Here is an 18,191-nt window from a genome sequence, read left to right as displayed (position 1 = left end):
CGTCTTTTCGCGACGATGGCAAAAGCGAAAAATCATAAATTGCACAACTTTCTGGTGCTTCTCGCAAAAATCTGCGTCGATATGTATTCACGATCATACGTATACATACATACATATGTATTTACGCATGTTTGTAGGCGAAGCTGCTACAGCGGCAAGGGGTGACAATCGGCGGCCATTACTTCACTTATGCCATAGAAATTCTATTGCTACGAATAAGGAAATGAAAACAAAATAATGCAAATATGCATATTTTTAAAGGTCATTAATTTCTTTGAAAAACTGAATGATCCTGAGAAGTATAGTCTTAACTTTTCAGCTGCCAACGCAGAGCATTTCAACCAAAAGGAATTTATTCATTAAAATCACCACTCAGAAGTCGTTTTATTCGTTGTAAGCGAACGATTTTCGAAGAAACATCATTTCTAATATGCCACAAGACAAAATTAGAAATGAACTTCTTAAACCTCACGCTGTCAGATAAAACGATATACCTCGTCATCGCGGGTCGATTTCCAAAAAATGTAAATGAAGACTAACTACAGAAATAATCCTGTAAAGTATAGCCTTAATTTTTCAACGGCCAACGCAGGGTATTTCAATAAAAGGGCACATAAAATAGTTGAGAATTCGCAGAAATGAAAGACAAAGGAAAGAAAAAGGAGTATAACTTCAATAATGAACAAGCATACAAACATACATATGTGCAGCAGCAGCAAAGAGGTAACAATCGGCGATCCATTGTAAATATCTTTCATGCATAACCAAACCATAATTAGGACAACGCAATTCAAGTGTCAATGGTGGTGTTGGTGGTAAGCGCTTCAAAAGTGACGACGAGCACGTAGGTTCGAATCCCAACAGAATTTATTTTAAATTGAATATGTCACCAACCAAAAATTGAAACATTGTTCTACAAAAACAACAACAGCATAAGCATGGCAACATTGTGTTGTTGGTAGAAAAGCCGAGCTGTGCCGAAAGAAACGAACAAGCGATCGCCGATTGTCACCGCTTCGCTTGCTGCTCGAACATCTTCGCAGAAAAGGTTGCGTAGATTCATATTGAATCTATAGCATTTCTCAGAGCAAATGAAATTTTTCGCCTTAACACAATACAACTAAGTATCCACTCGGTTCATGGCTTCTAAACATAATCTCACCGCCTTGAATCTCTAGATTTTCCAAGAAGTGTGGTAATTAAAATTCTAAATTCCGTCGGATTCACCCTAAGGAAGTATTTTTTTGAAACACCCAAAACTTTTCGGCAGTGATTACACTGAAAAGTCATTAAGCTTCAATGACAAAAATTCAATTAAAACGGTGAGTATCCATTAGTTGCCGTAAGGGGATTTTTTTTCGATTTATTGAGAATGCCAATTTTAATTATCTACGCGCCACTAAACGAAACATGCTGTCAGTCTTTGCTCGCCTTTTCGATCCTCTTGGATTATTAGATGTCACCAAAGAAAGCATCTTATTGCAAAAACTTTGGATCCGAAAACTAGATTGGGATGATTCCATTGCGCCCTGACAAAGGAAGGAAAATACAATAATAAACATTATTGAAAAATTCTCTTTTCATCACGAGTTCTTGTCGCCTATTTATTACGATGGATCAGACGACTGCAAATGCCTACTGTGCGAAAGAATCTGACATCAGCGGAATCACACTTTAGTTTTTACCCGGAAACTTGCATAAGTACTCAGATATGTTGCTTTCATTCAAATTAATCCGAGTAGAAGAAGGTCGCATATTAAATGTACCTCTCCCATACGAAGACAAATCGCCATTAGTAATAAATAAAAACTTCATTTTAACATATTTACGGTTCCTGTACTTTAAAGCCAAAATTGCAAGCCTAAATAATGGAAACAATGCCAGACGAAAGACTTCGAGTGCTACGACCCTTTCTTATAAGTATGTGGCGTAGATTTCTGTGGAACTTTTTGAATCTAGCGCCTCCTGGTGGCGCCATCTATATGTCGACTGGTGCATTAGAATCTGCTATCTTTATCGATTGTCCAGTAAGAATTTCATAACATTTCTTAAGGTTGGTACGCAGCTCTCAAGTAATTGCTCAAGAAAAAAAATACATTATTTCTCAAGTAATTTTGGCAGCTGGTTACGCATTGTGAATGATCTACATTAGAAGAGCAAGAGAGAATAAACAAAGAAAACAAACTTTGTGCGTAATATGTATGTGTGTATGTGTATGGTAACATAAATATTTTTATTGAGATTTAAGAAATGTTGTTGATGATTGGTAGGTTTTATGCAACATTTCAAAATGGAATATACTTCATAATAATGATTTCAACTAATTTAGGACGAATTTGACGATTACTTCGAATTTCCTTCAAGAAACAATTGTTGATTTGATGTTTCTTCGCAAAACAAGGTTTGCCATATTCACATTTTACTGAAAAAAAGTATCAAAAATTAGTACTAGATTTCTTGAGAGCTGCGTACTAGCACAAGTAAGTTTGTCGCAGGAAAGTATCTTGACCGTTTCTTAAGCGTTTTTTTATATGAAGTTTTTACGTTTCTTGAGAGCTGCGTACTAAGCTTTAGATTGGAAGTGAAGTAATTGCGTTTTAGGTGTCAGTATGTTCGTGTTTTCGGTGCGAAAATTAGCTTCGAACAAAGAGCCAATATTATATTTTGTTTTAAAATTGGTAAAACTTTTACCAAAACGTTTTAATTGATGAAACAAGTTTATGACGATGATTGCCTATCCCGTAGCAGAGTGCACGAGTGGTGACAACGTTTTCAAAGTGATCGTGAGGACATAAATGAAGATCAACATGTGGGCCAATCAAAATCCGTGATCACCGGAAATTCCATCGAAACTGTGCCAAAACATCGATTTATCGCATCGATTTTGACCGAACATTTGAGCTTACGAAAGGTGTCTGTACGGTTTGTTCCGACCAAAAATTGCTCAGAATCTAACATTCGAAAGACGATTATTTGATCAAAAATCACATTAACTACTCACCGTATTCAACCGATATGATTCTCGTTCACGAAGACAACGTATCACCAATTACTGAAAGGCAAGACGCTAATTAAGCGCCCAATACATAAACTCGCACTACTATCGATATTGCAGAATCATGATCCTGGTATGGTGGACGATATTGCGTCAAACGTCTTCATGAATACTAAAATTAACATAAATGAGAAATTTATTAAAATAAATATGAAACGTAAAATAAAAATTAAATAATAATTGTAAAATTTAGTCTACATAAAATGCTTACCCTAATGATACTATTTAACATACTCACCTTAATATTTTACTTAATTTAACGAAATGAATTATACTTACCCATTTTTCGTAAATACAAGTACATAAAGTTAGCTTCATATTGAGGCGAAGTGGTATGTGAAATGTAAAAAGAATCCAATTGTATTAAGACAGGAATCGTTGCTTTTTTAGTCGCACATCCCGAATAAACTTCTAATTCTCAAAAAGGCTTGATATTTTCGAACTTCCGGTTGACTTTATAAGGTAAATAAAATCGATAGATAAAATCGTGAATAAGTAAAAATTTCCTCTAGACCCCATATAACTAACAAACGCCATGTAACTAAGGGTAACTCCTTACCTTTGATTCTTTCAAGTTGCAAGAGTACAAAATGTTCGATTACACACACCCAAGCTTCACAGATCCTTACTTGTTCATTTTAAAATAGGTTTGTGATATAAACATTAACAAGTCTTTATGTTTTATTAGTCAAGTATTGTTCAATTGGAAAATCTTTGTAGCTTTATGAAGCAGATGTTGAATTCTTCTTGATTGTAGCTTTTATCTAATTATAAGACCTTAACTAAAATGCTGATATAAAATATATAGCCATGACTATTTTCTTTTACAAAATGGTGAGAAGTATATTTTTGTAGATTTAGCTAAATATTTAGGAACTCCTTGTTCGAAAGGTTCAACATTAAGGGGGGATAGAAAAAAAGTAAACGTCCTATCGAAACGAATAAAAATGCGTTGTATTTGGAATTAAATTCTCTTCTAGGTGAACCTAAAATATCTTAAGAAAGTTAAGATTAATCCGGTTTTTAAACGATTTAAAGCAAAATTTTTTTTAAATGCATTTTTTTTTTAATCTGCGAAAAATTGTTGAATATTTATGGTTCACCTAGGAATAACACTATTGAAATTAAAAATTTCTTTTGTTTTTTTGTTTCAGATGAAAATTGCGACCTGCATCTTGCCCGCCACACAGAAATTGCACACTCGAGGCGCCTCCGTAAATTTCTTCAAACATGAAGAATATCTAATGTATAATAATAAAAAAAATTTGAGAAGACTCTTCAAATATATAAGAGTAAATCCTAAAAGTTTCATTTCAATCAGGCATTTCTTTCCTTTACAAAAAAATCCTTGAAAATATAGATTTTTTGAAGCCTCTAAAGCAGGCTCCCCCCTTAATCACAGGACCTTTTGAGGTTTTATTTTGAGGTCAATTGCTTTAGTCCGTATTTTTTGTAATTATTTTCCAACAAGACAACCGGCAAGCCAAGTTGGCTGGATGTGCTTCGCCACACTTACAGCATTTAGGTTACTGATGCTCTAGGTTTGAACTTTACCGGAGAGCTTAACACAACTTTTTTTGAATTACCTATGATCAAACTTTATTAAAAACAGAGCGCAGAGAGTTTTACTTTTCCATTGAAGTACATTCACAACATTTAATCTTTGTTATTTAAAATCTGTAATAATTTATTTTGGATCACAAGAACGGCGAAGATTTTTACAATCACTATAATTCGCCGTGTATGTTAATTCTTCAAGCCATACCGGAAATACTTCTGCTAGACGGTGCTTTTGAAATGTTGGCTTTGTATATTTTATTATTTGAAAGTTCAATGGTAACATCATTTCTTGCTTTCGTAGTAGAATATACATAGTTGTTGATGAGTTCTGTTGTTTGAATTTCTAGACACCATGCATATGGATATCGGGAACCACTTTTCGGCGGAAGGGATTCTCTTGTTACTTCAATAGTGACATTGTTGCATTTTTTACAGAGGAGGTGTCTAAATTATTAGCATGACTTATATAAATTGCTTTGCGTAATATATTTAATAGAATTGTATAAATTTGGCAACTCTAAGTCTCAGTTGTTTTATGAGTTATTATTGATTTTTTAGTATACTTTTAGGCGTAGTAAAAAATTTTTGGTGGCACCAAATAGATGACGTTTTTGTCCCCTGTGGCCCTAATATAGTAGTGCCGGCAAAGTGACCAATTTCCAAAACAAAATTTGTCGGTGGTTGTATGCCAGTACTCCTGCACTCCAATGTATGTCTTGACTTTTGATCAGTTCGCTTACTACAAAACAGCTAAATACTTAACAATACGTACATACTAGATGTTTTCACATGTAATAAAATGAAAACTCAAAAGTTACAGCAATAACTAGAAATTCATTACAAACAAGCAGTGAAAAATTCACTTGCAGTCAAACAGACATTAAGCATACATATATTTACTATTATTGAGTTTAATTAATTTTGAAGTAGTGTAAATAAAAATATATCGAATTACATAAATGATATGTATTATTCTGTTAAATTTAGTTTGTTTGGAAATAAATATTTATGGATAAATTTGAAAGAAAATGAACTCTTGCCGAATTCGAGATATTTTATATGTCTGAATAAACATTTTGATATTTCTATGAAACTCAGAGGGCTTCTTCAAAATGTCATTAAACGCAAAAACTTAAGGTTCTCGGTTACATTTTAGAAAGAAAACTCTTGTCGACAGCACAAAAGCTTGATTTTTCTTATGGCCTTTCAACGAAACTCAAGGAAAATCAAAATAAATAAATGTAAAAAAGCGATGGAATAATTGTTAAATTTCAATGTTTTGCTTCTCAAATACATTATACTAATAATAATAGTTAACCCTTATGTTAGTAACAGGGTACCAGGGTACACACCGCGGTGTATTTGTATCAATAACTTAAAGAAAATTCAATATTTCATTTTAAACTCTTAAATCGTCGTTTTTTAACTTGAAAGAAAGCTAATTGTGAGTGCATTTAATTAATTAATTTTGTTTTTCTTAAAATTTAGCCATCGCCCATTAGCAAAAGTGAAAAGCATAGGAAATAAATTAAAGATAATTTCTATAAATGCATACAATTAAATACTAAAAAAAAGAAATATTACACTTTCTTTATAATTAACGATATTGAACACATTGTGCAAGATTCACGGAATTCTTACGAGTCTTTCGGCATCTTCTTATCGGCAAGGCATTGCAGACATGGCAAGATCCTGTTGCTATTTTTCTTCAGGGTTTATCCTTTAAAATCACTGGACCAGGATTTACAACGACTGTTTCTGTCAGTGCATGATCAAAAGTGCTTTCAATGGCAATCTTTGTTGAGAAGTGGCGCATTATTTGTGGATTCGAAGTGTTATGTTCAATCATCGGCAATGCTAGTTCTTCACTTAGTTTACGAATAAATTGGTACGAAACCGCCAGTTCTTTCACTACTCTTTCACCCTGATTTTTTTCGAGTGTTTTCTGTTTTACCAGTGTACATAATCCCTTGCAAAGGATATGCGTTGTCCGCATTGCAAAGCCACCAGATCTTTATACCTTACTTAGCTGATTTAGATGGTATATATTGAGTAAACACTGTACGGCCACGGTATGGAAAAAGCTGTTCATAAATTGTCAAGCTTGCGGTTGCTTTGTACATACAAGGTCTGTCACAAAAGAAACAGAACTTTTTAAATATAACTGCTTCTGTGTGGCGCCACCTATTGGTGGGTATATGAAATAAAAAGTTTGATCTCTTTTTGACATTTCGTTTAGCGGTTTTCTAGAAATGTATGTACATTAAGCTTACTAGAGAGCGGAGCCCTGCCCATTATTTTAAAATTTTTTGTCCACAGGTGCCCCTTGATACTGCAATCTTCTGTACTAAATAATAGGCTTATATATCATTAAGACATCTTAATTTTTACTCAAGTTATCGCTTGCACAGACGGGCGGATGGGCAGACAGACAGTCGTTCGTCATCCTGATACAGGTGTTTATATACAAGGTGTGTTCCAAAGTAAACAGGACTTTAAAAAAAAACAGAACAAATAGTTTTTTCGGCAAAATCAGTTTATTTTATTCATTACAGTCTCCTTCTGATTCAATACAGCTTTTTGCATGGTCCAAAAACATGTCGAAAGTGTGTTTTAGCTCGTTGGCCGGTATGGTCGCCAGTGTGCCGGTGCAAGCCTTTTGAATGGCCTCTACGTCTGCATAACGCTTTCTTTTCATGGGCAAATGCATTTTTCCGAAAAGGAAGTCGCACGGTGCCATATCAGGTGAATACGGAAAGTGGTTAATGGTTAAAATGTGATTTTTGGTCAAATAATCGGTCACAAGCGTCAATCGATGAGACGGGATTCTGAGCAATTTTTGGTCGTCAGTCAATTTCTGCGGAACAAACCGTGCACACACCTTTCATAAGCCCGAATGTTCGGTCAAAATGCGATAAATCGATGTTTTAGTGATGTTCAATTCCATTTCCATGAATTTCAATGATTCGGCTCATTTTTGATAAATTCACGCACAGTTTCGATGGAATTTTCGGTGATCAGGAATTATGATTGACCCACATGTTGATCGTCCTCACGACCACTTTGAAAACATTAAAACTACTCGTGCACTCTGCTACGGGATAGGCAATAAACTTGTTTCATCTATTGAAACGTTTCAGTAAAAGTTTTGCCAATTTTGAAACAAAATTTGTCTTTGTTCGAAGCTCATTTTCGCACCAATAACACAAACTTACTGATACTTAAAACGCAATAACTTCACTTCCAATCTATGAAACTTTTCGAAATTCACACTGGACAATCGATAAAAATAGCAGATTCTTACGCACTAGTCGATATATAGATGGCGCCACCAGGCGGCGCTTGTATATAACTCCATATTTAACTCGATTATTTTTAAGTGATAAAAACAACCGTTAGGTGAATAAAACTATTATACTCCGTAGCAACATGTTGCAAGAGTATAAAAATAGTATATTTATTTATAGATAGTTGTGATCGATTGGATTTGAGATTTATATACAGTTTTATTTATTTACTTCGCATAAAGTTTCTTGCTTATGTGGATAGACCAAGTAAATTGTCGCTGCGGCCCTAATGTGCGCGTCCAAGATTTTCTCTGGACTTTTCAGAAGAAAGGAAGTCAAGTTAGTTACTCTTTTGAGTAGGTTGGGGTGTTCCTACCTGCCTTCGGTATGAAAACTACCCTAGCCTATCTACATGAGTGTGGCACATAGTGGCATGGCACGGATAGACAGGCGGGATTCTGTAGCTGGAATGATTCCGTCCGTACCGGGAGATTTGTACGTATATCCGTCGAATAAGCGGATTGCCCATTTTATCTTATACCTGAGACAGACATGTAGTAACAATACTATATATGGTACAAATACCATATGTGTGTCACCAAATACCAGCAAAATACCATATGAGCAATGTAGTATTTTGCTGGTAACAATACTATGATGTTTCATTGTGGTATTTGTATAAACACAGCTAAAAGGGTAAAAAACTTCGCTTAAAGCTTTTACACAAAAGCTCTTCGAAATATTCTGTCAAAATGACTTAAAAAATTAATTAATGAAATGGAAAACAAAAAATTTTTCACAATTTTTTTTTCCCGAAAAAGCAGGAAATGCCTCATTTCATGTGGGGATTTTAGAGAGACTTTAACCATATCGCTTTTTTGCAATGAAAATATATTACTTTAGAGTATTTTAAATAATTGCACTTTTTTTCCAATAACACACAACTATAAATTTATTGTTTACATTTTTTTTGAAATATTTAATGCCTACGAAACAAAGGTAGTATTTCAGTTTACTACATTGCCATGTGTGTCACCAACGTAGTAAACAGAATACCATGATACCTTTACTATGGTATTGTTACTAGATGTCTGTCTCGGGAAGAGAATTTACAAAGGAAATAAATGAAGAACATGCAAATATATCGCAAAAAATAGTTGAAGTCATAATTTCAGAAAAAAACCTAAAATGTCGCCGTCCAGCAATAAAATCATAGTTGACCAATCGAATGAAAAATCAAAGAGAAATATGGGCCAGGTTCCATCAGAGATTAGCACCCTCCAGTCCCTACTTCACACGCTAAGATTTTGTCTTTGAGGCAGCCGCAGAACATGTTTCAGGTTAGCTTCCACGAGGACGCATTTGGTGCGCTCTCCGTCGAACGCTGCCACTTTCCATCGATATGCTCCTAAATGCGATTAGAGTACGCCTTTCACCAATTTTGAGTGGCGAAGTGTGCCCGGCCTTCTTTATTTCCTCTCTAGTCCATGCCAACCGTTTCACCTTTTCCTCCTTCAGGCTGGACTTGACTTAGGTTGGTATTCCGTCCGCCCCTTTTACCTTCAACCCCTCCTTGCTTAGCTTCTTCCGGACCCTCTCTTGTTGCCAGAGTTGGAACCCTCGGTCGCCTGCACAGGAGAGCGAAGAAGTTCTTCTTCCCTTTCCGCGTTTCTGCTTACAACAATTTCCTGGTTTAAGCCTTCATGGACTGTGGCTCCCGTGCGCCGTAACGCTGGTTCGGCAGAACAACCGATCTCCCAGTCCACTTCGTTTATTTGTTTTCCTTCATTTTAAGTTTTTGATACGGGAGTGATTGGGTTTTGTACCTACCGCCAAATACCTCATTATCAATAGCCGTTGTATTACCCATTCACCTACTTCTAAGGATGCATATAAAGCAGTCCAACATAAGTGGATGGTTGGAAAAATTTGTCAGTCTTCGCTGGAAGCCGCCTGCTTGCAATATAATGACTCTGACAGGAGCTTGACATCAAGATCAAGTAAGAAGTGACACCCATTGTTCTGACTTACTTAATGATAAATCCCCAACACATTTTTTAACTCGTTCCATACAAACATACACAGATTTAAGCATTTATAATCCACATCTTAACAACTCGGTCATATGGAAAACATTCGATGGAATGTCTCGAATGCGAATATCTCCGCATTTCCACATCACTGTTTGCACACAATTGGAGACGAGTGTGTAAACTATGAACGTACATAGGTATAGCCTAAAGCTAGCTCATTGGTTTTTTTTGGATAACATGTGCTAAAAATGTGTATACCATATAAAAGAAGTTGCCGCAGTTGCAAGCAAGAAGGGGATACGGAAAATGTTTTCACCTTTATATCAAATCCGTGACAAAATACTTGGAACCCATTAGACACCAAACCTTGAATAGTTGTCCACAAAAAGCAAGTTTCATTGAGATCACCAAATGGATTGAGTGCAACAATGAAACGGAATAGCAAGGCTATCCTACGTCAGTGCATCAAAATACGTAGGACTAGCGCTTATTGAGCCCCTGGTGGCGGCACTCCTACCTAGCTACCCACCGTTATATGGGGAGTGGGCGGGGTTATTATCCTATTTCATCCATTTTCATACTGGTAATAGGTTTTATAAAAATTGTCCTTAGTTATGACACTTTATATGTGTTTCATTAGTAGCGTTTTAGGCGTGGCATATACAAACCCGCCTTACGAAGGAAGTTGTGTAACAAGTTTCATCAAGACATTTTAATTTTTGCTCAAGCTACAGCTTGACGGACATCGTCTCGTTATTCTGATCATTTATATATAATGTATGTGTACATAACCCCATATCTAACTCGATTGCGTTTAGGTTACACATACATCCTTTGGATAAATAAAACTATTATACTCTGTAGCAACATGTTGCAAGAGTGTAAAAGTAAACTCGCCAATATAAAGGAAGTAATGGGATATCGTCAAAATTCACCAAGAAATTGTTTCTCTAATTGATGTGCTATTGATGTCGATTCCACCAACTAATAAACCTCGGAAAAAATGGTAAGAAAATTTATTTATCAAACAATGGACTTGAAATTTACCTAAAAATTCCTAACTCACCAAAATAAAATGAATGATACCAAAGACTATTTCAACGTAAATATGGTTTTTATGTGTGTTAAAAATTTGCACTTCTGCACGTCTTCTCCTTTTTAACTAAATGTTGGGTGTTTCAATTTAAATGCCCACAAATTATTATTTTGTTCAATCTGGCCATAATTTAAAATGTTATAAAAAACGCGAATTTTGAAGCGCTCTCACACTGGAATAAGTTGGACATCCCTTTATTCCTGGTTTGATGGCTGTGCTTATGTCCCTTTTGTCAGGTTGGTCGTCTCTATTATCAGTGTTGCATGTTGTCTTAGGTCAGTGTTGCATTAGTAAGTGTGTTCACTAAGTGTAGTACTGTCATCGCTTCCCACATATATTAGTATCTGTAATTATTTGATTTATTATTTTAATTACAATTATCATGATTATTATTGTACGCTGATATGATATTCATTAATATAAGTAGAAACAGGGAAAACGTTAAATTCGATAGCACCGAAACTATAATACACAGCATAAAAACAAAAAATTCCATACAAGAGCTTGATCGGTCCATTTTATGAAAACTATATATTTATTCATATAATCATTCCCAGACTTTAACATACACACCACACTAGGCACACAACATCGAGTCAGACTCACAACACTGATACGCAACCTTCACCATACTCATCATATCTCCACTTACAATCAACAACAAAAGACCGACGAGGGCATCCCTAACAGATTTGATAACGAAAGCGATCGGTTACACGTTTTCGCGATCATATCACACACAATTATACAAAATTATAAATAAATTATTAAATATTGGGTACTATAGACAATAATACATAAGAAATTTCGAGAAGATATATTATCAAATAAAAAAGTTCTCTAGACAAGGACTTTAGTTTATTTGTGGAGTTTGTATGGCAGCTAGATGCTATAGTGATCCGATATCTGTAGTGGAAATAAAATTATGAGTGTGAAATTTAAAATTGATATCTCAAAAATAAAAAAATAATTTAATAATTAAAAAAAAAATAAATGCAATTGTGATAAAAATAATGATTGATTTAATTATTTAAATGGAATTGATAAAATATTGAAAATTAATACATTTCTATGTTTTCTTTAACATTTAGACCAATAGAAATAAATATAATTAATCAATAATAAATGCTTACTAATTGTAAGGGGACAAATTGGTGGAAGAAATAAAGAAAAAAGTTGCCATAAGGAAACATCCCCAAATGAGTTGTGACTGACCGACTTCGTCGGCGTCCGAAATATTGTTATCTGTTGTACTAGATTCCAGCATAAGAAAATTCATCAAGCTACCATGCTGTCTTCGGATCGAAAAGCCGCAAACCAGATCGATCATGTTGTGAGAGATGGAAGACACGTCTCCAGTGTTTTAGACGTGCGTACGCTCCGAGGTCCTTAACATCGATTCGGACCACTATCTTGTTGCAGTCAAGATATGCACCCGTCTCTGTGCAGCAAGAAACACTCGTCAACAAACACAAGGAAGGTTCGAAGTCGAGAAGCTGCAAGCAGAGCCGAACGATTTTCAACTCGATTTACACTCCTGCTCTCTAAGAGCAATTGTCAGCAACTCGGTACAAGGGAACAATTTCAAGCTCCTTACGTACAGGTGCAAACGAAACCATTGGTCGGAAAAGACAAAGGAACAACTGATGCGGTGAGAAACGCCGTGTAGCAGCGGAAAGAACACCTCGCAACCGGTGGGGAATGGGAAAGATAATGAAAGCTGAAGAGGATAGCGAGACGCAGTTACAGACACAAAAAGAGAGAGGCCAAAATGCATGAGTATGAAGAGCTTGACATGCAGGGCGATAGGGCTAATGCTCGAAAATTCTACGAAAATATGCGGCGACTATCACAAATTCTCAAGACCGGAGCATACTTTTGTAGAACCCCCAGAGGTGATCTAGTGACTGATGCCCATATCATTCTGAAATTGCGAAGGGAACACTTCTCCAGGCTGCTGAATGGCAGTGAAAGCATAAAGGCAGGAGAAGGCGAATCCGATTCACCATTGCCTGACCATGAAGAAGTTTGCGCGAGTGCTGATGGATTGCCTTCTTCAATCTACTCTTGGAGACAATAATTCGAGCTGCAGAACTAAATAGAGAAGGTACACTCTTCTATAAGAGTGTGTAGCTGCTGGCGTACGCCGATGGTATTGATATCATTGGCCTCAGAAACCGCGCTGTTAGTTCTGCTTTCTCCAGAATGATTAAAGAAGCGAAGCAAATGGGTCTGGTAGTGAACGTCTTCGAACAAACAGTTGTCGCACTCTCGAATACGCTTCCACGTCACGGCTGACAGTCATAACTTCAAAGTTGTAGATAACTTCGTCTACCAGGAAACCAGCAACTACAACAGCAGGTGCTACTTCGGACTGAGTAGGTAATTAAGAAGTAAAGTCCTCTATAAGTCACTCATTATTCCCGTCCTGCTATATGGTGCAGAGCCATGGACGGTGACAATATCTCAGGAGTCGACGCTCTATCTATTGTTGAAGTAAGTACATTTAAAAACAAAAATTTTAAGATGCAAAAATGCCCAACAAAAATTGGACCATGTTTTCGGAAAAACCGCTTTGCTGAACAATTACCGAAATTTTAACTCTGAGAAAGTTTTACGTCAATTTTATAAAGAAGAATTGGAACTAACAAAATTTCATTAAAAAATTTATGAAACAAACCATCTGGTTATTTTTATTAAATTAGTAACTTCCAATTATATGTTGTTGCCATTATTACATTAGATTTTTTGAATTAAAATTAATAACCTTAAGTCTAAGGTTGTTATTATTGCCACAAATTTTTTGAAAATAAAATCACTAACCTCCAATTAAAGGTTTTCTTACCGAGATATGCTCTGCAATCATACTTTTCTACAATTTTTTTGCACAATGATCATCATTCTTTGTGTCAAAATTTTAATGAAGCGAAGAAATAAGGAATTTTTTTGAGCTGTTTATCATGGAAACGGACTTTGAAAATATGACATTTTTTCAGTAAAAAATTTGTTTCTAACGGTATTTATTATTGACAGCATTTAAACAAAATTTTAACATGCAAAAAATGCCCAACAAAAATATTTTTCAGAAAAACCGCTTTGCTGAACAATTACCGAAATTTTAACTCTGAAAAAAATTTTACGTCAATTTTATAAAGAAGAATTGGAACTAACAAAATTTCATTAATAAATTTATGAAAAAACCATCTGGTTATTTTTATTAAATTAGTAACTTCCAATTATATGTTGTTGCCATTATTACATTATATTTTTTGAATTAAAATTAATAACCTTAAGTCTAAGGTTGTTATTATTGCCACAAATTTTTTGAAAATAAAATCACTAACCTCCAATTAAAGGTTTTCTTACCGAGATATGCTCTGCAATCATACTTTTCTACAATTTTTTACAGATCATCATTCTAGATTGTGAAGCTTTTAATGAAGCGTTAAAAAGCTTTTTTTAGCTGTTTATCATTGAAGCTTTGAGAAGATATTTCAGTTTCTTTAACTGTTTATTATTGACAGCTAAACAAAGCTTGATCTATTTTTAGCATTGTAAAGCTATTACGGGTATAAGTACTAAACTTTAAATGCAATGGATACAAAAGCAATCGCTCCAACCTTCATCTTGAAGCAATATTAACTACGTTGAGTTTGGCAACTGTTCAAAAATTAGTACTTAGTTGAGTTGGTTAAGAGTTGAAAATCAAAACTTGTAGATTTTGTAGGTTCGAAACCTGCAAAATCACTCTTGGACGGTTGTCGATTTTTTTTTAATTGGCCTGGTGGTATGTTTTTGAACACTTGTCGAAATCAGCATATAATTAAAAAATCGTGTTAAAAAATTTAAATACGGTATATATAGTTGATAAAGTATATTTTTTTCAAAAAGAAAGTAAACCAGTAAATACAATATAAGAGGCTAGCTAACAATAACCTTTAACTATGGCTTATTAATTCTATTCTTTATTTAGAATTCAAAGTGAACAATCACAACTGGAAGTTATTAATTCATTTCAAAAAATCTAAAGTTATAAAGAAAACCTTCAACTAAAGCTTATTACTTTTATTTTAAAAAAATCTAAACCAATAGTGGCTCCTTGCAACGAGATGTTGTTTATCAGTTATTCCAAATTCAATAATTTATTATTTCTCAAGCCCAATATCAAAGGGAAATTCCTTTTTTAAAGGTGTACTGGATGTTATTAATTACGTGTTTATATACACGGATCACTGAACGTATGTATATCTTATTGGGTACATCTGTATGAAGTAAAGTTTTAAAACTCTAAAAGAAAATAATTTTGGTAAATTAATGAAAATGTTTTCTTAATTTTAGCATTCAACTTTTCATCAACATTATTTCGTTCTTCTGGTTTTTACACCCGCCCCAAATCGAATACATGGAGTTTGTAGCACCATAAAGACATATACTCTTACATATATGTACATAGATATACAGAATTGTTATAATTTGCGAATGTGTATAAAGTTCGGTTGGAATTAAATTCGTTATGACTTACCATTTGTGTTTCGATTTGTATACTTATTTTATAAACATTAGGAGTACCATTAAACATTTAAACCTTTTATGGACATTATAATTTTTTGCTAATTTATGCAAAACGTGTATTGATTGTATTATCCGAAAGCTTAAACGTTTTCACTCAGATTTAGTCTATCTCATATCTACTATTTGCATTATATATTACAAACTAAAATTAGGAACAGGTTATACCTACAAGCTGCGTCATTAATTGTGATCGGACACAAAAGAATTCTCAGAAAAATTAGCTAGTCGCTCCAACAGCTCCAAAACTGTATCTTTAAATTTTTGCTCTTTTTTACTTCGCAAGAAGTTGCTATAAAATATACTTATGTAATAAACTCTCCCTTTATCGAAATTGGAAGATTTAATACTGAGATTTCAGCCGATAGTTTAGTCAGTGGATCGAATTTTCCAGAATTCCCGAGCATTTTGATGTTCCATCCTATCTTCTATTTAAAAACAAAAAAAGAATTATCCAAGTTGTTCTTTTAATTAGTCGAGAAAATAAATAAAATAAATGACAAACTTATGTCAGCCTAATGAAGATTAGCATCACTCTGGCAAATGTTTTGATATCTGATTTTGTTTGTTTTGACGTCATAGAAGTTGTTTTTGATTATCTCGCAATTATCGACTTATGAATTATGCATTTATCTTGCAGCGCAGACACGAGCACACTATTAATTAAATCTTGTCTAATTTCTTTTTGCAGACGAACACTAATTTACTGTTGAACTAGCTGACTTTAATTTTTAAATACATACATATGTACATACATATGCGTAAGTTATGATGGTATCCACATGTATGTATAGCAGGGAAAGAATAAAAGTTCTCCATTATTTACAAATTGCATGGTTTTGAAAGTTGTCATTATTTCCAATAAAATATAAATTCATGTACAATTGAAAACTTACTATTAAACTTTAAATTTTGGAAATCAATTTTAAATATGTATCTACTTCAGAATTATCGCTTTACTTTTTATATTTTTGAACATGAGCTTTTATTGTCATGCAACACCTCACAATTCAATTAGATGATGACATTTAGGACCATAAACCCAAAATTAGGTATTATTTATTATTCCTGCCACACCGCGATTTCCTTGTCTTTTTCACAATTTAACAAATCGTTTAAACGGATAAATTAAGGACAAACGCTCATAAGACTACGTTGGATTATTGTGCCGATTCAATGTCGAATTGTGAAATAAAATAAAAACTCTCCATTTGGCGAAGATATACTACATTTGTATGTAAGTGCTCATCCTTCATTGAGAAACAAATTACGATTTTCCAAAAGTTTCCATTTGTAGCGTAAGTATGAATACAACTCAAAAGACTTGCTCCAATTTAGATAAGAATGGACTATGAAAATACAAATATCCTGCGGCTCCTTTCAGTACTAATGATAACATAAGTAGATGTAATAATTACAGCCATATATTCTTCATGAAATTTATAAAAGTAAAAGGAAGAAATTGTTTCCAATAGCTCAGTAAAGGAAATATAAACACACAAAGGAGTAGATATTTTCACCTACAAAACCATGAAATATGTATGTATATAATGTTTGCCACACTTTTTGATATTTATTTCCTTTGGAATTCAGGGTAATTAAAAAAGAAGATTCATCATTGAAATTTGAGTAAGTTTCATACACACAGGACTTGGTAAATTATAGAACTTTTATTTATTTTCTCCACATTCCTTATATTCGCAATAATAATAAATTAACTGTATCCTAGTATATGTAGTGTTGAGCAGTCAGAAATGTAGCACAATTCAATGCGCGATACGAGAAAATGAGCACATTGTAGAGAGATTTATGCATAATTTATATTTAAATTGCTTTACTTTCCAAAGCTGTCCGCATTGGCGTTTGCGACGGAACTGGCATCACCGAAGCCATTAGAGCTAGCAGAGGCATCAGCGCTTGCACTGGCAGAACTTCCACCGAATCCACCGCCGTTGGAATTAGCAATGGCATTGGCATCGGCTTTGGAATTGGAATTGCCAAAGTTAGGCGCACCACCATAACCGGGATTGTAACCGAAACCTCCCCCGAATCCACGATTTCCGCCATAACCGCCACCAAAACCAGGATTTCCACCAAAACCGCCTCCAAAACCAGGATTTCCACCATAACCGCCACCAAAGCCATTATTTCCACCAAAACCGCCTCCAAAGCCAGAATTTCCGCCAAAGCCACCACCATAACCAGGCTGGTTTCCGAAACCAGGACCCCCTTGAGAGTTCGCATCAGCATTGGCGTTAGCTTCAGCATTATTGCTGCCGAATTGCGGCATAGCACAACCAACCGCTACGATTGCTGAAAGAACGACAAACAACTTCATTATGTGGAGAAATTCCAATACTATCTACTAAGTCTCGTTAACAAAATTAAACTAACACAATTTTGGCCAACGGCAGCTTTTTTATAGCAAAAGTTAGGGGAATACATATATCGTTGTATTTTCCAATTTCAGTGTATATAAGGCATTTATGTTTATATGTAAATGTTTGATTATTTGTGTGATCTTTTGTCGGCTTCAGATTCATTTGACAAGCTCGTGCACGCACAAACAGTAAAGTTAAACAAACAAAGAA

The 18,191-nt window shown here is 34.6% G+C and overlaps 1 protein-coding gene and 1 pseudogene across 1 annotated transcript; both read right to left on the bottom strand.

The window, feature by feature from the left end:
* Nucleotides 1-367: 367 nt before the first annotated feature.
* LOC126765622 (small nucleolar RNA U3) lies at nucleotides 368-570 on the bottom strand (annotated as a pseudogene).
* A 16,681-nt stretch (nucleotides 571-17,251) lies between these two features.
* On the bottom strand, nucleotides 17,252-17,970 carry LOC126765368 (uncharacterized). Its single transcript, XM_050483096.1, has one exon. The coding sequence runs from the start codon at nucleotides 17,936-17,938 to the stop codon at nucleotides 17,435-17,437; it is 504 nt and encodes a 167-aa protein (XP_050339053.1). The 5' UTR covers nucleotides 17,939-17,970; the 3' UTR covers nucleotides 17,252-17,434.
* Between the last annotated feature and the right edge of the window lie 221 nt (nucleotides 17,971-18,191).

The sequence above is a fragment of the Bactrocera neohumeralis genome, unplaced genomic scaffold, assembly GCF_024586455.1.
Source record: "Bactrocera neohumeralis isolate Rockhampton unplaced genomic scaffold, APGP_CSIRO_Bneo_wtdbg2-racon-allhic-juicebox.fasta_v2 cluster10, whole genome shotgun sequence".
Taxonomy (NCBI): domain Eukaryota; kingdom Metazoa; phylum Arthropoda; class Insecta; order Diptera; family Tephritidae; genus Bactrocera; species Bactrocera neohumeralis.
Note: the sequence above shows the minus strand (reverse complement) of the source record. Positions and strands in the feature narration are given on the sequence as shown.

Excerpts from the sequence above, each read along its gene's own strand:
- LOC126765368 (XM_050483096.1), bottom strand. The coding sequence starts at position 17,938 with ATGAAGTTGTTTGTCGTTCTTTCAGCAATCGTAGCGGTTGGTTGTGCT.